This window comes from Callorhinchus milii, unplaced genomic scaffold (genome assembly GCF_018977255.1).
Source record: "Callorhinchus milii isolate IMCB2004 unplaced genomic scaffold, IMCB_Cmil_1.0 Scaffold4, whole genome shotgun sequence".
NCBI classification, from domain to species: Eukaryota; Metazoa; Chordata; class Chondrichthyes; order Chimaeriformes; family Callorhinchidae; genus Callorhinchus; species Callorhinchus milii.
The window spans coordinates 18,915,326-18,936,592 of NW_024704745.1; the positions used below are offsets into that span (position 1 = coordinate 18,915,326).

The window sequence follows — 21,267 nt, forward strand, 5'->3', positions numbered from 1 at the left end:
GTAACAAAGGACATTAGTGTTATTTCATTCCAAAATGGTGTTCAGAATACATTTTTTAATATGTTTTTTTACTTGATGCATACTGTAGGTTAATAGAATATTCAACCAATGCTATTTTCTTGTAATCTTATTGAATTATACAACACAGAAGGAGGCCATTTGACCCATCGTGTCTCTGTCGGCTCTTTGAAAGAGCTGTCCAAATCAGTCCCACTCCTGTGCTCTTTCCCCATAGCCCTGCAAATTTGTCCTCCCCAAATATCTATCGATGCTGCAACTAAAATGATAGTTTGTTCTGAATCAGCAGAAAACTGTAGAAGAGGTGACAGGTGTGTCAGTCTGACGCAGTGGTTGCTCTCTTGCCTCTGAGTCAGTAGGTTGTGGGTTCAAGCCCCAAATGCAAAGATTATTATTTTATTATTAACTCAGTAGATGGCACGCTGCACTCTGGGTCATGAGGTTGTGGATTCAATCCCTGTGTGGGGACTTTGATTCCAGGCTCACACTCCAATGCGGTCGAAGGTGCCTCACAAGCTGGGACGATAACTTTCAGGTGGTGATCCTGTTATGTGTTCTTGATTAACACAACAAATGTCATTAAAAGGCAATTGGACATTGATCTGGCATAGCATCGACTGGCAAGTCAAACCTTGTTTGCCACCCTGTTTGGGCTGTACCACTTCATTAAAATGTTCATGGAGCTCTAGCCACCTGTCAGCACCTTATGGATAAAGGCAACATTCAACTGTATCTACAAAAGCTTGTGGAAGGCACCAATGTTAAAATTCTTCAGAGAGGAAGTGTTTTTTTGATGTTCCCCAGACAGGAAAGGTGCTCAGTAAATTGTTGCATCTTATTGGAGTTGGGTTAGCAACTGAGTGGTTCTTGGATAAAAGGCTATTTTATTCATAAATTGTATTGAGCTTTGAGACAATTGATGTTGTGGAGGGAGAGATAGGAGCATCTTAACACCACAAAACTCTAAATTTAATGAAAATTAAGATTTATGTGTTGAAGAGAGGCTCCTTAAAATCCACGTGGCTGTATGGCCAGTTCCACCTTCCATTATTTAGGAGCTGGCAATGCAGCCATGTGGGTTTGGATGAAGGAGCAGGAATTATAATTGGCTTTTATGCGCGTGAAGCCGCTGGTGCAGATTCTGAACCAATTCCCAAATTTGTTGAAGAAATGCAGAACAAGCTATTCTGCAACAGGAATTGATAGCTCATATCCTGTTTGCTCCCTCTGCTCAGTAGGTTCTGGCCTGTCCCGCCCCTCCATCTCTTTGCCCCTGTCCTACAGTTCCATTGCCTACCTTACCTCCTTCAAAACCACCTCAAGACTCTCCTCTTCAACTGTGCCTTTGGTGACCCTCCTACCTCTAGTCTCCCTGTCCTCCTGATCCCAATCCTAATTGTCCAGCGTGTTAGGATGTCCTCCACATGTGAAGGGCACCATACAAATGTAACTCGTTATTGTTGAAGTGAAGCTTGAAATGGAAAATGACCCAAGCTCAGGGCCGCTGAAGCCAATTGTGCTCTGCTTATAATTCTTATCTCATTGCAATCAGGAGGGTTATTTCCTGTCGCATCTTCTTAATTGGTGAAAACAAAGGCGATTATCGCTGGTGAAATGTCCAGGGAACCTACTGAAGACTATTTGAACATTCAGGTGCGTGACCCTTCATGTTCTCACTGGTATTAATGTTGTGAGTGTTTTTATTGACCAAAGGAGATTCTTATTCGTGCACTTTAGCTTTGAAATTATTGAGCAGCCACCAGACTGCAGCAGAAAACACAATACTGCAGATGCTGGAAATCTTTTGTTTCAGACTGCAGCAGAACACTAATTGAACATTAAGGTCATTGACTACATTCCCTTACTCTGCAATGTGGGCACAGGCCTGCAAAATACTGACAAAACTGTTGTGTGCAGCAGCGAGAGCTTGTTGCTGATGTGATTTAATGCTCCTGACTGAAACAGATCTTTACCCAAGTCCTGTGCACAAAAAGCTTCCAGGCATACAAGTTCTCTAGTCTTGTATTTAGAGCTGCCTCACTTCTTCCAATATTTTTTGTTCACTTTCAAATGCGCTCCTTGCTCAGCTCCCAGCTGGCCCTAACCTACAACTTCATGTGTAGAGTTCACTATTAAATGATGTTGGGAATAGACCTTGTCATTTTTTGCATGCATTCACTCAGACATGGAATACAAGGATGATTATTCACAATTCAGCCTATTTTATTTCTAATTATTCAGGGAATTAATCTCTGCAAGCTACTCTGGAAACGATCAAGTGGATGGAGAGGCAGCAAGGAGGTATGTGGAAGCTTTGGGAGGCATTTAAGGGTTCAAATATTTTTCCACTTTACAAAAAAGCAATAACATCTTGTTCAGTTGTGGGTTTGCAAGACAAATGCGGTGGATTTTTTGAAAGCATGTGAAGGTTTCCAACATGGTGGCTGGTGTCAAAAGCAGCTTCCACATTCCTGCTGCAAGTTAATTTGTACTTCTTCATGTAGGAATGTTTTTCTTTTTCAGTTTTGCAAATCCAAGGGACCCACCATTAATCTCAGCTGCTAGACATGAGGGGGATATATGTCTCTGCATTCAACTTGAAATATCCTGATCAATACAAACTAGCTTATGTTCATATTTTGTCACCCCATATGAGGCTAGCCACACTTAAGACAACCACCTTGGTGGTCATTTGTACTTTTTTCATCACTAGCCTTCCCTGAAGGCTAAACAAGACACACTTCAAGTTGCCTTCACAGAAAAAACATTTTTTNCCTCCTCATTTAGAGAGAACACACCCTTTCACCTGCAAGGAAACAAAAATCATGTAATGAAACATTGGAAGCAGTTTGAGCCATTAGCATGCTCAAACCTTTGGCTGCTGAGGGCCAGATTGATAAAACAGGCACATCATTTGTTTCCCTTCCAGAAATATAGCCTCTAAGAATCATAGAAATCCTGTTTTGGATGTTCGCATTAAAATTCATACCATTATTGGCAGCAGCATTCTCTCCTGTTGCTGATTTGAACATTCTACTGTTAATTTATTTCATAACAAATGAAATCAAGTTTGAGACACAACTGCCAGAGATGGTAGAAGGCAAACTGATGGATCTTGGTCGTCTTTAGCCTAGCAAATCCTATGTTCCAAGTGTGGGTTGTAGCCATATTACATTGCTCTAACTTACACACTTTCTCTGGCCTTTCCCCCAGCAATTAAACAAAAACATTTTCCTGGACAAATTTCTGGATGTCAGACACCTTGTACACCCAAAACACAAATCAGAAACATTACAAAAGCTGTCAAAACTATTTTCTTGTTACCTCCTAACTCAATCACTGCCAATTATTAAAAAAACAAACACCACAGGCACATTTTGGAACTGAACTCACCTGAAAAGACTTACAACCCAAATCTTACACAAAAATACTCCCACGTCACAACTTTAGCCCAAAACAGCAAACCTCTTATATTCTCAATTATCTACATTTCACCTGTCTGTCTATGTCCTCCTGCAGTCTGCTACCATCCTCCTCATGGTTTACCACATTCCCAAGTTTTGTGTCATCTACAAACTTTAAATTGTTGCTCTCTATACCTGTCCAAGTCATTCACATATATCAAAAAGTGCAGTGGACCTAATGACGACCCTTAGGGGACACCACTGTATACTTCCCTCCAGTCTGAAAAACAACCATTCACTGCTACCCTCTGTTTTCTATCTCCCAGCCAATTTTGTATCCTTGCTGCCACTGTCCCTTTTATCCCATGGGCTTTAATTTTGCTAACTAGTCCAGTATGTGGCACCTTATCAAACACCTTCTGAAAGTTCATACACAATACATCAATTGCACTACCTTCATCAATCCTCTCTGTTATATCATCAAAAAACTCAATTAAGTTTGTCAGACACGATTTGCCTTTAACAAATCCGTGTTGACTGTCATTAGTTAATTTACGTTTTTAAGTGAAAATTTATTTTGTCCCAGATTACAGTCTCTAGAAGTTTCCCCACCACCGATGTTAGGCTGACTAACCTGTAGTTGCCAGGTTATTCCCTCTCCCCTTTTTTGAACAGGGGTGTAACAACATTTGCAATGTAAATTCTGTTTTTTAAATCCGATTCAGTTCATCAAAATAATTAAATTTATTCTGATCTTCATTTAGAGCTTCTAAAAAGGTCTTCGACCATTTTAAATTAACACTGAAAATTAGAGTCTTTCAGAATCCAAAATTAAACTGAATTGCTCTGATATTGCAAGATTCAATATTCCAATTTTTCAATTTCATTAAGGTCCATTCATTGATTTCATTCAATTTCATCAATGCTCACAAAATAGACCACATTCACACTACCGAGTGGTGGTGGGGAGGGGGAAGGAAAAGTTATTTAAGAAAAATAATAACCAAAGAACTTGCATCTTGTATTCATAATTAAGTGACACTGTAAGAAGCAGCAGCCAAGAATGTTGATGCAGAGGTGAGAACAGTGACCATTCTTATAGGCGCACTTATTAACATCTGGCCAGGCATTGACTTCACTGATTTCAGTGTTGGGCAAGTGTACTGGAGTAGTCAATGTTAGTCTATAAATGGCTTTCAACAAAAGTTGAATATGTTGAATTGATTGTGATAAAATGCTTGTTAGTAATTTATGCATTGGATTTAACTGGAACCAGGTGTATAGGTGCTTTTAACCCTTTAAAACTCCTTCAAAACCACTGTAAAAACTGCATTTTCTCTGAAGACACGAAACTTAGAGGTTGAAGCAATGTTATTTTTGTGCACGTGTTGCTATTTACAGTACCTGAGGCACGCTAGAACATACTAAAACAGTTGGATATTCAAAGAGTGAAAAGAATTATATTATTTATTAAAATCCAAAGCAAAATGAAAGGGTCTTAAGTGCACAATGTCGAGGTACCACTAAAGGACATGAATAAAATCAAGGAATATGAAATTAAAATATTTTCTTACAGAAGCTTTCATTTGTGGCATGCTGGTGTCATAAGGTTTCATTCTCAGTTTGATTGTATTAATTGATTTTATTCACGTTTTCTACGAAAAGTGAAATTTTCATCAGGGCGAACTATTTTTCATTTTCATTGATTTTGATAGAAAAGAGTTATCAAATTATCCTCTTTTTCTTTAAAAAGTAATAATAATCCTTCCATTTGATATAGTACCTTTTACACGTCAGGAGGACATCTCAAAGCGCTTAAGGGGATTCACTGTAAAGTGTAGTAACTGTATATTTCTAGGTGAATGCAGCAGCCGATTTGCACCCAGCAATGTACCACAAACAACAATGAATTCCTTTCTCTCTATTTTTAATGTCTCATCCAAGGGACGCCACCTCGATAACAATGCAGCACGCCCCCAGCGCTGCACTGGAGTGTCAAGTTGGATGACTTGAGTCCAACATTAGATTAAAACAGAGGTATTAATAGAGTCATGTCTTCTGTTCTATTGTACTCCTAGCTTCTGCTTAGCTCCAAATTAAGTCAGCGTATTGGGATATGCTTTGTACAGTTAGCAAATAGAAAGTACAGATATGATCCTGAGCTTAAAAAAATGTTGGATCATTGCAGGAGTTCACTTTACAGATTAGGAATAATTATATTCCATTTTTATTGAGGAATTTGTGCAATACACCAAAATACAAATAGACTGTATATTGCACAAAATACTGATTTATTGTACATACAAAGTTGTGATTTGTTATCAAAAGAGTTCTTTACGATGTGTAAGCCATATGCAGTGAAAAAGATCATGTTAATTAAACAATTTTCATTCGAAAAACCCTAACCAATAGATTTGCATAATGTATCCATTTACACAATACAAAGGATCAATACAAAGGACACTGAAACTCCCTGAAAGTAGCACAGTTTCAACACAGCTACTGTGTGGATCGAGGAACTCCAGATTTGAAGGAAGATGTCTATGTGACTGTAAATGTCACTGAAAACTCTATATTCCAATTGCCTGACAAGTCTTCCTGCTATAAGGACTGAAGGAGTGACCTTCTGGACATTCACACCGGTATCCACCATTAGTGTTGATGCAGAGGTGAGAACAGCCACCATTCGTATAGCTGCACTCATTAACATCTGCAATTTTAACAGAAAACCATTACTTCAAAATAAAAACACTTTTCATGATGTGTAGAAAACATGAATTTCTATTATAATAATAATAATCCTTGGGTAGAGTCGGGGGTGGGGGGGTGGGGGAGAGTGTTGAGGGGTGAAAGAGTGTTGGGAGGAGGGAAGAGTGTGGGGGAAGAGCATCAGGAGGGGGAAAAAGTGTGTGGGGGGAAGAGTGTTGGGGGGTGAAAAAATGTTGTGAGAGGGGAAGAGTGTGGGGATGGGGAAAGAGTGTAGGGAAGGAAAGAGTGTCGGAGGAGGAAAGGTGTTGGGGGAGGGGGGGAAGGGAGGGTGGCGGGGAGGAGAAAAACATATCCCAGGTCAAGCCAGGCCACAATTTGTTGAAATCGAAATTCTGGCCAGGTTAGGCAACAATGACAACATCTTGTATTTATATAGCGCACCTCATTACAGGGTAGCATCCCAGAGCGCTTGACAGTGGTGGAGCATGATACCAAACCAGGGGGATGGGGAGGTAACCGTAGGCACGGTCAAAGAGGAAGGTCTTCAGGCACGATCTGAAGAAGGGGAAGGAAGAAGCAAGGCAGATGGATAGAGGAAAAGTGCTTCAGAGTTTCAGGGGCAAACATCACCTATTACATTCCCATTGGGATGGTAATAAGAAATATAGAGAACAGTTGGGCAATGGTGCTAAAAGATCTGACACAATCCAATAAACTGAATAAACTGGCGGATCAGGTTTGATGAACTGAGTGGTCCTAAGAGTCAGGATGTTAAAAGAGAGGAAACTTTAGAGCAGGAGAAAAAAAATAAAAAATTGGTGCAATAATGTCAAAAGAAAAGTGCCTGAAAGGGTGGTGGAAACAGATTCATTAATAACTTGCAAAAGGGAATTAGATAGGTAATTGAAAAGTAAACATTTGCAAAGATTTGGGGAAAGAGTGGGAGGGGAGTGGGACTGAGTGGGTAGCTCTTCCAAAGAGCATGATGGGCCAATTGGTCTCTCTCTGTGCTGCAATATTCTATGATTTTATGAAAAGTCTTTTTTCTTGGCAAATCCTTTGGCATTACAGGACAATTTTTTCAGCAATTCCTATTTTGAGCGGCTCAGAATATTTTTCTTCGAGCAACCTGAGATTTTTGTCCTGAGAAGTCGTCACTCATGATAAAGGTAATAAGGAGGACAGCGATAGAACAGTCATTAAACTAACCACTGTGCTCACCTTCACAGTGATGCTTATCGTCATTCAGCCTGTACCCACGAGGACAAATACAACGGTAAGAGCCTGGAAGATTCAAGCATTTCCATTCACAAGGACGATGTTCACTGAAACCATCAAGGCATTCATTAATATCTGTAGGAATAGAATCATAACAACTGCATGTGAGCAGATTGAGGCCTGGTGTAAACAAAGAACAACAACAACAACAAGATTCCATTTATAAAGCGCCTTTCACGTCAGGAGGACGTCCCAAGGCGCTGCACAGTTGGGTTATGACCCGAGCAGGGGGGAAATGGTCAGGGGAGGGGAGGGAGCGAGGAGGGGGGAAATGGTCAGGGTGAGGGGAGGGATGGGAGGGAGCGAGAAGGGGGAAGAGTCGAGAGGGGAGCTGAAGGCTCGGTCAAAGAGAAAGGTTTTGAGACCGGCCTTGAAGGAGGAAAGGGAGGAAGCAAGGCGAAGGCACTGGGGGATAGAGTTCCAGAGCCTCGGGGCTGAAGGCCCGACCACCAATGGTAGGGCGGTTGGGGCGGGGGACGTGGAGCAGACCGGAGCCAGAGGAACGGAGGGTACGGGCTGGTAGGTAGGGGGATAGTAGGTTGGAGAGGTAGGAGGGAGCAAGGCCGTGAATGGCCTTGTAGGTGAGGATGAGGATCTTGAAATCAAGAGGCCCCCCCAGTGGTCTAATAGTTAAAGGCATGGCTGTAGCACTAACCCATACAAACCTAAAACTAAGTGCTAAGTTACCTTATCCCTTATCTAGAAGAGCAATGGGGTTGCTGCAATTGCTAGTAATGCCACTAGTAACGCTATCCTCCTCCACCGCTTGTCCTCCCACCTCAACCTTCAAGGCCCTGTCCTTGAGTGATTTAGGTCGTACCGCTCCCACCGTCTTCATTTTCTTTCCACAAACGGCTTTTCCTCTGGCCCCCGCACTGTCTCGTGTGGTGTCCCTCAGGGCTCTGTCCTCGGTCCCCTCCTCTTCACCCTCTATATGCTCCCCCTTGGTGACATCATCCGCAGACATGGGGTTAACTTCCACATGTATGCGGATGACACCCAACTCTACCTTTCCTCCTCTACCCTCAACTCCATAACCACCGATGTCCTGACAGCTGCCTGTCCGACATCGAGTCCTGGATGAGAGACAACTTTCTTCAGCTCAACGTGCGCAAAACTGAGGCCCTCCTGATTGGCTCACGTCAGCGCCTCCGCACCTCAGGCGCTGACAGCATCAGCATCCAAGGCTGCACTCTCCACCTCTCAAAGCCAGTCAGGAACCTCGGGGTTCTGTTCGACCCTGAGCTGTCCTTCCTCATATCCGCGCCACAACTGGCACCGCCTTCCATCACCTCCGAAATATCGCCAGACTACGGCACTACCTCACCCCTCACGCTGCTGAAACTCTGGTCCACGCCTTTATCACCTCAAGGCTGGACTATGGGAACTCTCTCCTCGCCGGCCTTCCCGGCACCTCCCTCCACAAGCTGCAGGTCATTCAGAACTCTGCAGCTCGTGTACTGTCCCGCACCAGGCTTCGGGACCACATCACTTCCACCCTCGCTCGCCTCCACTGGCTCCCCATCCCCCAGAGGATCGAATTCAAGATCCTCATCCTCACCTACAAGGCCATTCACGGCCTTGCTCCCTCCTACCTCTCTGACCTACTATCCCCCTACTTACTTGCCCGTACCCTCCGTTCCTCTGGCTCCAGTCTGCTCCACGTCCCCCGCCCCAACCGCCCTACCATCGGTGGCCGGGCCTTCAGCCTCTCAGTCCCTAGGCTCTGGAACTCCATCCCCCAGTGCCTTCGTCGCCTCCTCCCTTTCCTCCTTCAAGGCCAGTCTCAAGACCTTTCTCTTTGACCGTGCCTTCAGCTCCCCTCTCGACTCTCTACCCCCTCCTCGCTCCCTCCCTTCCCTCCCCTCACCCTGACCATTTCCCCTCCTGATCGGGTCCCGACCCAACTGTCCAGCACCTTGGGACATCCTCCCGACGTGAAAGGCGCTCTATAAATGAAATCTTGTTGTTGTTGTTGTTGTTGTATGTTTGAGTAGCCTACCAGCATTCATTGTCAAGACTCAGCTTGAATAGTGCCCACTTGGGTCTCCAGAGGCTGACTTGCAATCATAGAACTGGACCTCAGTGCAAGAAAAAAGGAGTAAAGACGTCCAAAGGAGAGGAGGGGTGGAGGAAACGGAATGAAAAACACATTTTCTTTAATATCCTTGTTTATGCACAGTGGGAGATTGGAGCGAGTTATAATCACTGACCAGGCAATTCATTGAAGTGAGCATGTAGTTTGAAGCCTGGAGCTTGCAAAGAAATATTTCATCCAGTATGTCCTGCTGATTTTAAATATTGAAAATTGATTGAAGGAAGGACAGAGAATGCAATGGCAAACAGAAAGAACCCAGATAGCCTGAGATACGTACCCAAACATTGTTGAATCTCTCTGTGCCAGTTAGGTCTCTCTATGTGGTTCTCTTTCCTATAGCCAGAGGGACATTCTGCGATACAAGAGTGTCCATCCCCTGCTAGTTTATATCCATATGAGCAAGAACAGCTGAAGGAACCGGGAGTGTTCTGGCATTCCATGGCACAAGAGCCTCTCCCATTATTCTCTGCACATTCATCAATATCTACATGTTTCAAAAGAGAATCGAGACAGACATTTTCAATGTAATACACCAACAACAACTTACTTTCTTTTTGTATAGCGCCATTCACTGCTGGAGGACATCCCAGTGTTCGGCAGAGAAAAATTGAAAGTGAAAACAATCCAATTATTTGGGTTATATAAAACAGTTGCATTTTTGGTATGAATAAATATCACAAGTTTTTTGAGGGGGTGGGGGAAATTTCAGAGCTCACTAACACTGGTGCAGTTATATTGCACTTTAGGCAACGAATTGTAATTTTGACAGTGATTTAATGCATTACAAATAGGGATTGAGTCACCGTGAATCACACTTCAACCCTACTCTTGACACCACCTGGTGTTAAGTTTAAATGTTTGACAAATATTACAGGGTGATAACTACTAGCCTATTATCTAAAAAAATCATAATTTCTTTGAGACTTATTAAACATTGCAATGGTACCACAACTTTTTGGTCACTCTGTTTTAAAAGGTATTAGGGTCTGGGTTAAGTAAGATAATGGGATATTCAAGTTAACCTTTTTTTTAAAAAAATGATTTTTTGAAATGATGAGACAAAATATTTGCAAAAAAAAGTTGTGTTTTACATTTCCCAATTAAGAAATCCCATTAAGAAATACCACAAAATTGACAACAATCTTTTAAATTCCCCTAATGTTAACTCTATAAATGTGTAACTCCTGTCAGAACGTTAAGAAAATTATAAACAAACGATTGCACAATGCTGGTACATTACTTCTGCTCAATTTTCCAATTGTCCCTTTAAGAGCATTTAATAATATTTAAGTTGTGTCTGACACCCACCTTTGCAGTGCCCATTGTTGGTGCTCAACTGGTATCCCTCTGGGCAATGGCACATGAAACTCCCTGCAGTGTTGATGCAGCCAAACAGACAGCTGGCAATTCCAACTGGAAGGATACATTCATCAATATCTGCAAAAAAGATATCTCACATGTTAATGTTATCATGCTATTATTCCTATGTTGTCATATCCAAATACATGAATATTCAATCTCTGATGTACCAATTCCCAGTTTAGCCCTTATTTGTAAATGGTCCCAATTCCTAAAAAATCTATTTCTTAAACAAATATTTGCAGAATCACTGGAAAAGATATTCTAAAACAGATTTTTAAAAATAAATTCTGAACAGCTTTAGGAATATGGATCTCTGTCAGCACATTATTGCTTAGTGCAAGTCTATGTATTTGTAGGCAAATTGCAACAGCCAACGAACGGGTCCTTAAACAGATCCTATAAACAGTGATCCCACAAAATCCACATCATATTCCTTTAACGTATTCCCTGTGTAACATATTCCCTAATGTATTCCCTAACAAATTGCCCAACATATTCACTAATGAATTTGTTGAAATTAAGAATAACTTTGCAATCCTGAGCACTGGCAAAGTCTGACATTTATTTTTCCAATCTTCTGTTGGAATCTTTCAGCCCTTTTTCTCAGCTGAAAAATGTCTTGAAAGTAAATAAAACAGCCACGATCACAAATCAGAAGACACCATTTTTCCATGATTCTTTTTAGCAAATCCTGCAATCTTGCAAATGGTATATGTTTGACTATTGTTTAGTATCATTAGGACCATATATAAACTACCTGCACATGTCTTTCCATCATGTGAAAGGAGAAAGCCTGTCTGGCAGTTGCACTTGTAAGACCCAAAGGTGTTGACACAGATCTGCTGACAGTCATTCAGTCCAATGATGCATTCATTCACATCTTTAAAAAGAACAAGGCTCAAGTTAACAATGAATACCCAGACACTACTTTGGATTACGTTCTGCTACTATGATCAAAGTAGACTATTATTTTACCGCTTGTTTCTCATATCTCCTGTAACTGGATTCATATGTGACATTTTACTCCAAAATAAACAAGTGAAAAGTTATTGGTCCCCAACTAGAAACTGTATATTTGATGAAACATTTATAACAGACACGGGCAGGACAACTAAAGGTGATTCTTTCATGAAAAACAGTTTACAAAAATGCCGAGGTTCAATACCATTAAAAATAGTATATTTTAAGATCTGGGGCAACCTATTGGGCTGTCTGAGATATGTTAAGGGATAATTTCTGAATGGTGACTGAATCAATCGCACAGCATTTAGAATATGCATATGGCTCTGGGTCATGCTTCAGTCCTGTGAAACTGAGTCTGCACTGTACTGAGGATCAATGCCAACCATTCTGGTGGGGTCCAGTCTAAAGAGCACTGGTCAGACCTCATTTGGGGAATTGTGTTCAACTTTGGGCACCTAATCTGAGAATAGAATATTCCAGTCTAGGAGGATATCCAGCAACTGTTCACCAGATTAATACACGGATTAACATAGAATGCCACAGCACAGAAACGGGCCATTTAGCTCACTGAGTCCTTAAGGTATTTATACTCCATCCGTATGCTCAGGTTTTGTCTTAAATACATTTATACTTTATGCGTCAACCACAGCTTCTATTGAAGAGTTCCAAATTCTCATCACTCTCTGGTGAAGAAGCTACCCCTAAACTTTAAGATCTCTAAGATGTTATCCTATGTGAAGGGTGCTATGTAATGCAAGTATTGTAATAATAATAATAATAATCCTTGCATTATTGTTGTTCTAAACTCCCTTTTAGATTTCCTACGGGCTACCTTATAATTATGCCCCTCGTTTTCGGCAATACATAGCTGAAGGGGCTTAGCTATGATGAGAGGCTGGGTAGACTGAGTATTCTTAAGGATAAGTTGATCTTAAGGGGTGATTTGATTGAGGTATCTCTAATAATGAAAAGAACTAATAAATCAGAGAGTGGTCAACTCTTCCCCTCGGTAGTAAGCGATCATGGCCTTAAAAGTAGTGCCAAGTCAGTTAGATCTGAAGTCAGGAGACATTTTGTCACACAGAGTTGTGGAGGTACTATAAATACAATATACTTTACATTTATATAGCGCCTTTCACGTCAGGAGGACATCCAGATATGTAGATTTTGGAATGCTCTGCACCAGAAAGCTGAAGAGGCAGAATCAATAGGCATGCTTAAAAGAGATAGATAGGCAATTGGCTAGTAGAGGTTTAAGGCTTTGGTGCAAGGTCAGGGCATTGGAATGAAAAGAATGCCAAGAACCAGTACAACAGACACGATGGGCAAAATGGCCTCCTCCTGTTCCTACGTTCCAATATCTGTGGAATGTTACTGTGCACCAATTGGCTGCCACATTTGCCCACCAAACTTCATCTTACAGTATATCATGTGAAGCGCTTTGAGATGTCCTCCTGACACTATACCAAATGTAAGCATTATTAGCATTATTATTTAAAGAGTAATTGGGAGCCCAAGAAACTGTGGCTGGCTTTTTGGATTCCATGTACACTCACCAGCACAAGTGGGCACCTGCCCGCTCCATACTCCATTGTGTTGACAAAAGCTGAACTGATCTCCGTGGGTCAAAGTGTAACCAGAGTTACATGAATACTGCACATAGTATTTGTATTGTGAGGGTGAAGGCCCAACCAGGCCTCGGAAATTAAATATCCCGTGATCTGGTATGAGTGGTGAGGGGCAAGCATTTCTCCCTTCTAGATAAGTGTGTGTCATTTCCATTTCCTCCAAAGCAATTTCAACTAGGTTGCTTTGGGGTATTGGGGCAATTAGTCTATCACCAGGTCCATTAGATGGAGTATCACTGGTATCATTTGATCTGGTGCCTGAATCGCTTCCACTTAATACGATTTGACTGTCCTGTTGTTGGATAATTGCTTTAGCATTGGAAGCCTGTGGTTCTTTCCTGAGGTTTGATTCACTTTGTATCACTGTTAGCATGTTTACATGTTCTAAGCCAATTTCAGTTCCCTTTGATGAGTTGGCAGTCTGATGGTTAGTTCCTCTGTTTATTTTTTGGCCGGAAGTATCCCACAGCGAGAGGATATGATCTGTAGACATGCCCCATGACTTTATCGGAAGCTCAGTCTTATCATGTCTGTTTATATCCATCTTTGATTTATTTTCTTTACCAGTGGCAAAGCTCCTTGTACTAGCATCATGCACGGTAATATCTCTGTTTGTTTGGGAATGTGACGTGCCAGTGCTTGGTGACATCGTGGTGGTGATGGAATTTAACCAAGGATTTGGATTTGCCAATTTGAGGTCTCCATGGTTTTCTCTTGTTTGCGGTGACACAATTTTAGTCGCTGGAAAAGGAGCAATAGGGACGCTGGAAAAGGATATCTCCATATTAACATTCGGAAAAGTGTCCTTCTTATCATATTGCTCCAAAAGTGAATAGAAAGGAGAGGGCACGGTGCTGGTCTCATTTGCTGTAGTAAAGGTATATTTATCAGTCCGATCTTTGGAAGAAGAAAGTGACAACATATTGCTTGCTGAGCCTGTAGACATTAATGGGGTCAGCACAACTTCATCCAGTGAGGTTCCTGGCTTCGAATGACCCGCATTGGTTGTAACCATTTCAGGAAAACTCCAACGAAACAGTAGTTGCTTAGGATTATATTTGGAAGATAATTGCTTCCCCTGGGATTTTTCTGTAACTGTTTCGCCACCTTCATCTCCACCAGTAGAGCTGTGCTTTTCAGCTGCAAGCTTCTTTGTTTTTCTGAACCATTCATTTGGGTGGGGTCTGGCTGAAGCTAAATTGGCAGCACTTTGAGTAAAGGATGAGGTTGTCTGGTACTGCGCAAGGGCAAGATTTGTTTCTCAAGGAATGACAATGGTACCGATATCCCTAAGGAAGATATTTTGGTAGATGGATGTGCTGTTGGGGTTGAGTCCCTTAGAAAAGGAGTTGAAAGTTGTTGGAGTAAAGATGTTGGGGGTGAGAAGGATGTTGGTGATGATGAGGGCAGTTCTGTTACAATGGAGGGATTTGGCTGTAGTGATGATGTTGAAAGTTCTTGGAGTGAAGATCTGAGAGACAGAGGTAGCCCTGATGAAGGTGATAGTGATAATAACTCTGTTGTAGTGGAAGGTATTGGCATTGGGTTTGATGTTGATGATGATAGTGTCAATGGTGATGAGAAGGGTGTCAATATTGTTGGTACTAATGGGGAAGGTGGATTCCCTGATATGGAAAGCATTTGTGGCAGTCCTGGCATTACTGGGAATGATAAATATGAAGGAGAAGATGCTGATGGCAGCAAGGCTGGAGATTTCAGTTTTGTTTGAATTCGTACATGGTTAAATCTTTCCTTTGTTGATTCTTTGTTCAAAAACTTCTCCCTAGATGTAAAAAATGGAGTCTTTCCAGCCAAATTAGATTTTTCCTGCACCTCCCTCACTGGGCTATTTTTGCGAGTATTCTTGTTGACTACAAGGTGATATAAAGTGGCATTCTTTCTGCCCAGTATACTTCTTGTACCTGCATCAAACGCTTGCCCTGGCGGGAAGTCATGTTTAATAAAATTAGTTTGTGTAGCAGTGTCACCAAGCCGCCTTTTAAGTAGATTTTCCGATATTTTCTTCAAGGACGATGGTCTATTTCGGTTCGGCAAGAAAGTGGATCTAGTTGTTTCAAAACGTGTCTCCTGTTGGGACTGCAGATCAGATTCTGAAATGAAAAATGTAAGCATATTCATCAATCGCAAAAAATGCAGCTAATAATAAATGCAAGTTGTTGTTATAGTTGTATTACCGTGGAACTTTGGTAATCCGCCATAATATAGGGAGGCTGCAAATATATCATTGCAACTATTATAGAGTTTACATTTACATGCTTGCAGGAACATTAAGTGTAATATTATTTCTGGAGAAAGAAGACTGCATGTGAAGCCCATTCTTTTTTTAAAAAAATACAGTAATTAGATATAGCTGTAGTATAATCACCTACTGCTTCTATATTATAATATGCTGTGCCATTTCCCATCATAGATAAGAATCTAATACTCTATCATACATATAATATAACACGCCATCATAGACATGAGTCTAACACTCTTCAGGTAAAAAGGTTTGAATCACATAATTCTGGACCTCAGCAAAACAACATGTGAATGTCAAGAAATTGTTGCCACCTTTGCAACCAGGTTTGGTACCATTCCACCTTTTGCCATTGCAGTAGAGCATTGGCGTTCCAAACAGTTCAAATCCATAATCGCAAGTGAATCTGGCAACAGAGCTGTCTTTGTTCAAAGTTCTGCTTCCATGCAGAATAGTCCCAAGTTCTGGGCATCCAGAAGCTGCAATGAGATAAACATTCTATGGTTTTCAATGGAAAATTTCACAATGATCTGTAGCTCACAAATGTTGTGGGTACCCAGTTGGAGGCTGAATCACAATGCTTATCTCAGTTCTAACCTCTATGAGCTACAGTGCAGGCAAAGGAGGTTCCGAGCTCTCAGCAGGGTACTATCATCAGTCAATGTCTGAGACACGGTCCAGGGAGTCAGCCTCAAGTTCTGTAGCTCAGTGATTAGAACACTCGCTTTGCAAGCGAGAGACCTGGGTTCAATTCCCGGCAGGGTGAAACCTTGGGCAAGTTTCCTTACTCCACACGCCTGATAATAATCTCTCAAAGAAAAATTGGTCATTTCAATCCACAACTGTTTGTGGGACCTGCTGTGCGCAATAGGCTGCTGCATTTTGCCCACAAATATACAGTCTATTCACTTTACAGTCTATTCTGTGAAGCACTTTCAGACATCTAGAAGATGTGAAAAGCGCTATATCAAATGCAAGGGTTATTATTATTAGTGAGGTCTATTTAATAAAGATTCCACTGCCTTTGGCGATATCAGCCATCAATGGGATCTCCCATTATTATCATGGATTGTCAGAGGTGCTGCCATAATGCTCACTGGAATTTGTATTCCTTGATTTTGTGTGTTTAAGGGCTGTGGAGAGAAAGACTGAATTATCATTAGAACTCTTTGCAGTTGTTTTGGTTTAACACCAAACAACCACTAGGTGACAGCCCACCCTGGTAAATCTTTATTTTCATTCAGGCCCAAACACAAAAAATGAATGAAGGGAAGGATAATAGGAAGAAAAAGAAACAAATAAGTGTTAATGGAAAGTGAAAGCAGTTAGGAATAAAAGAACACTAAAACTTTTATTATCTCAAATGGAACGAGGTAGCCAAGGAAAATAGTCCACTTGGCAATGGAGGCTGAGGAAAGCAGCCTCTCTTTACTTACCTGCACATACTGGAGGAGCTCGGGTCCACCTGCCAGTCACACAACTGCTAGTCTGATATCCGTAGCGTTGAAAGCCAGGATTGCAAAAGTAGGTCACGTATATCCCACCATATCGAAAAAACAGACGGCCATTAGATAATTGCCGCAGTCCTGGGCAAGTGCGTAGAGGCAGCCCTGGGGAAGAATCAACTCATTTACAAAAACAACAAATTATAATATATAGCGCCCTTCGTGTCGGAAAGGCATCCCAGGGCACTGGACAGTGAGGGGATTTTGGACCCAAACTGGGAGTTGGGGTCAGGAGGGGTGAAGGGCAGGAGGGTTGGAGATGGAGGGTGGTCGAAGGCACGGTTGAAGAAGGAGGTCTTTAGATGGAGTTGAAGGAGGCAAGAGTGGGGGTGAGGCAGAGGGTTTGCAGGATAGGGTTCCAGAGTGGGGGCAGAGATGCTGAATGCCCGACCTTTTGCTTGACCCAACTGTCCAGCGCCTTGGGACGCCCTCCCGGCGTGAAAGGCGCTCTATAAATGGAATCTTGTTGTTGCTTGCGAGGCGAGTGCTTTAACCAATATGCTACAGGATTCCAGTAATTTACTAATTAATCACTGCAATTCAAATTCCATTTGAACAAGCCATCTAGGCAAATGTAACCCACCATACTGACGGCATCAAAACACCTTTAGCTTTTGCTCTGAACTGTATCACATACTTACTCAGATGCAGCCTCTTTGCACCTCCATCTATATTGGTTTAATTTAATTTGCCCATAGAAATTGTGAGATTAATGGAGGGAATTTTTTTTACCTAGATCTAGATTCCAGGCAGGGCGAAACCTTGGGCAAGTTTCCTTACTCCACACGCCTAATAATAATCCCTCCAAAAACAAAAAAAAAAAACAATAATAAATTGGTCATTTTCAATCTACGACTGTTTGTGGGACATTGCTGTGCGCAATTGGCTGCCGCGTTCGCCCACAAATATACAGTCAATTCACTTTACAGTCTATTCTGTGAAGCGCTTTGGGACGTCCTCCCGACGTGAAAAGCGCTATATCAAATGCAAGGATTATTATTATTATTATTATTATTATTATTTACTTTATTTTCTTAGTTTTTCAGAATAGGTTGAATTTAGCAAATTGTTGAATTCAATTTTACCTTTGAGACTGTGTTTTTGAACTTCTTAAAAAGTACTTACAGAAAACCATCTTAAAAATCAAGGTTGTATAGTAAGAACTTGCCAAATTCTGGTTAGCCTGAAATTCTACATAAATAGGGTAAATCTAGACTCAGGTGGAATATCTCTATTTCCCTAGATATCTCCATCAATGTTAAAATCTGTGGAACAAATTCTCTCAACCACTGTCCCAAGATCAGGAAGTCTTTTACGTCTAAGAGTTGTTTTTTNAATATTGCTTTTAACGGACATATATGTCAGAAATAGGGTTATCATATGTTCATGAAAAATGTATTATCCTCCTCGCTTCTGGCTGATGCGTAAAAAAAGGTTTAATGTAGTTTCAACATTTTAGGAGGGTACTTTTCAGCTGTGTTGGCAAACATTGTTATCCTGATCTTAAGCAGCTTTTAAAAACGTGCAGATTAAAACAAAGAGGACTTACCCCTGTCAAAGAAGAAAAAGATAAAAATCAACACAATTCGGATTGACCCCATCAGGGAAATTTGAGACCCGAATAATAGAGCAAATTCTTAGAGATGGAGGATTTTCTGTTGAAACAAAATCCGAAGAAGAGTTTGTACGTATTTGCAGGACATCAGGAGCACTCTGTAAAGGGTCAACACGCCTGGAGATCGCTTGCCTCCTTTCTGCTTGCAGATCTAAACCTTCAAGGTTCAAACCGCAGCGACCTTCACACAGCTGCTTTTGGTCTGTGCAGATGTGTCTGTGCAATAAAAGAAAACATGCCCAGCACCTCCCAGCACTCTCCCCCCTGGGTCGCATGTTTTTTTAGGAACCTCCTATGGTCATACTTATCTACGCAAGTACCATCCTTCTCGTCGATTGAAGATCCCGAGGCTTTATTACGTAACTGAGGCTGGGAGCAAAGTGATCTTTAACTTTTCCACCAAATTCAGAGAAGTTGCTAGATTTCAGTGCAATGCAGACCATCAACAGGGAAAAGGAGAAAGAGAGAGAGAGTGAACGAGGCAAATACAGACACAAAATAAGAGAGAAATGGGCAAAGACAAACAACAGATTAAAATAGAAACGGCCAGAGAATGTTACTATCAGAAAGAAGAACATAGAAGATAACACTAAGTAGTATTAACTGAAAGAGGGGAAAGGCAAATGTAATCAAAAACAAAATTGATATAGTTGATATATTAGCCTGGACGCATAGTCTAGCTGGAATACTTGGATGGCTGCATTAATGGATGTGTTGACCTTCAGGCAAATCTAGGCCTGAGATTCTAACCAACTTTCTGCCTGTAAGACCATTTTGTAGTAATATTTAAAATATTTATTTGCAGAACTGTGGAAAATTCTTCAATTCAGACTTAATTTGGAAGTCAATTTTCACAGTCCCGGGTTCTAAAATAACACTCAATTTAAGAGTTTTCTATAATTCTGCATAATTTTAATTGTTAAGACAAAATGGTGTTTGTGTGATAAAACTAAATGGAATTTCAGGCTAAAACCCTGAGGCTCCATCTGCCTGTTCAGATGGGTATTAAACATCTCATTTGAAGCTAAACGAAAGAAGAGCAAGGTGTTGCCTGATCTCCTGCTTGTTGGACCTCTGTGAACTGTTGTTACTCTGTGTTGTTAATAAAAAGTTGGTCACACTCCTGGCTATTTAATAATATTGAATAAAAATACAACAATTATAAAAAAAACTGGTCTTCAGGCCTATGTAGTGAAGCTCTGCACACGAATAGAACTCTCTAATACAGCTCACATATTTTTGATCGGCCAGCTGTCTAATACATGCATAAATCTACCATCACTCATGCTTAAGAGTATCCAACCAGACTGAGAGTTCCACATTATGGATGCCAAGTACAAGTGGAAAATTCCCTCTAAGTTCAACAACAGCGACTTGGCACAGCAAATATAAATCTGGCTTCCTGCTTTAGTCACTCTACCATAGGAAGGGGATGTCACATTAGCTCTAGGAGCTAATGAAAACCAAACTTGCCAGGCAGTACTCTCAATGGCAAACTGTGCTCCTTTAGATGGTTAACTGCCAGCAGTACCCCAACACACACTCTATGAGAAAATGTATTTAAATATTCACCAGTATTCAGATACCAGTGAGAAGAGCTATGCACAAGTATTTGAGTGCACATCTACTGCCCAGTTTTGACTGAGCATAGGGTAGTTCAGAGCTGACAGTATCACTGGTGCTACATGTTTGCACTGCTTTATAACTGAGGGATAATGAAAGAACAAACAGTACAGGGATAACCATGTCAGTGTAACTGAATTTTGGATTTTAAATAGAGCCTCCACTTAAAGGGTTAACACTGAACCAGTCTACAAGAGGAACTGACAACAAGTTACATTACATTACCAGCAAACCAGATTTATATTGCAACTGGAATAACTCATTAATGCAGCAAAGAAAAAAATGGACATTCATTGTATGACTGTGGGACATTTCTATGTACAAATTGGTTGCTGTGTTCACCCACAGTATCCACACAGTCATGCCACGTTACTGTATATCTTGTGAAGCGCTTTGGGACATCCTCCCGATGTGAAAGGTGAACTAGCAAATGTAGTGTTATCATTATTATTTTTATGTTATACACAAGTTCTAAATTTCTACCTTCTTCGGTGATTCACCAAAAGTCAGTATTTAAAATAAGAATTTAATTCCTTGCAGTCCTAATCTTGACTTTCCTTTGTAATATATTTTATTTTTAAATGTTATATAGTTCCCTTTGGTTTCAACAAAGTCAATTTCTCTGTCAGAAAGAGATGCCCACTTAACCTATGTGTTAAATCACACCACCTAATTTTTGCTTTCTCAGCACTGCAATTCACTGGATCCCTTGGTTGCAGCGCCTATTAATCTTTCTATTCATTATTTCCGATTGTGTTTATAGTTTCTTTCAGGTTCGTGTAACACCTTCTAATTAAGTGTGAT

The 21,267-nt window shown here is 41.1% G+C and overlaps 1 protein-coding gene and 1 long non-coding RNA gene across 2 annotated transcripts; one reads left to right on the plus strand and one right to left on the minus strand.

The window, feature by feature from the left end:
- Positions 1-1,512: 1,512 nt before the first annotated feature.
- Positions 1,513-5,931, plus strand: LOC103177489. The gene is made up of 3 exons (XR_487734.2): positions 1,513-1,671; positions 2,260-2,319; positions 5,869-5,931. It is a non-coding gene; the product is annotated as an uncharacterized LOC103177489 (long non-coding RNA).
- Positions 5,709-14,494, minus strand: LOC103177488. Its single transcript, XM_007891674.2, has 6 exons — positions 13,389-14,494; positions 11,627-11,749; positions 10,816-10,944; positions 9,785-9,991; positions 7,353-7,484; positions 5,709-6,132 (listed from the first exon to the last, which is right to left on the minus strand). Exons 1-6 carry the CDS (start codon positions 14,473-14,475, stop codon positions 5,993-5,995), a joined length of 1,818 nt encoding a protein of 605 aa, XP_007889865.2. The 5' UTR covers positions 14,476-14,494; the 3' UTR covers positions 5,709-5,992.
- Positions 14,495-21,267: the final 6,773 nt, after the last annotated feature.

Bases quoted from the DNA above. Each gene is read 5' to 3' on its own strand.
- LOC103177488 (XM_007891674.2), bottom strand. From the start codon at position 14,475: ATGGTTACAACCAATGCGGGTCATTCGAAGCCAGGAACCTCACTGGAT. The intron at 9,992-10,815 runs GTGGGTGTCAGA...TGAAACATGTAG, and splicing joins CAACAATGGGCACTGCAAAG to ATATTGATGAATGTGCAGAG. The intron at 7,485-9,784 runs GTACGTATCTCA...CTATTCCTACAG, and splicing joins AGAGATTCAACAATGTTTGG to ATATTAATGAATGCCTTGAT.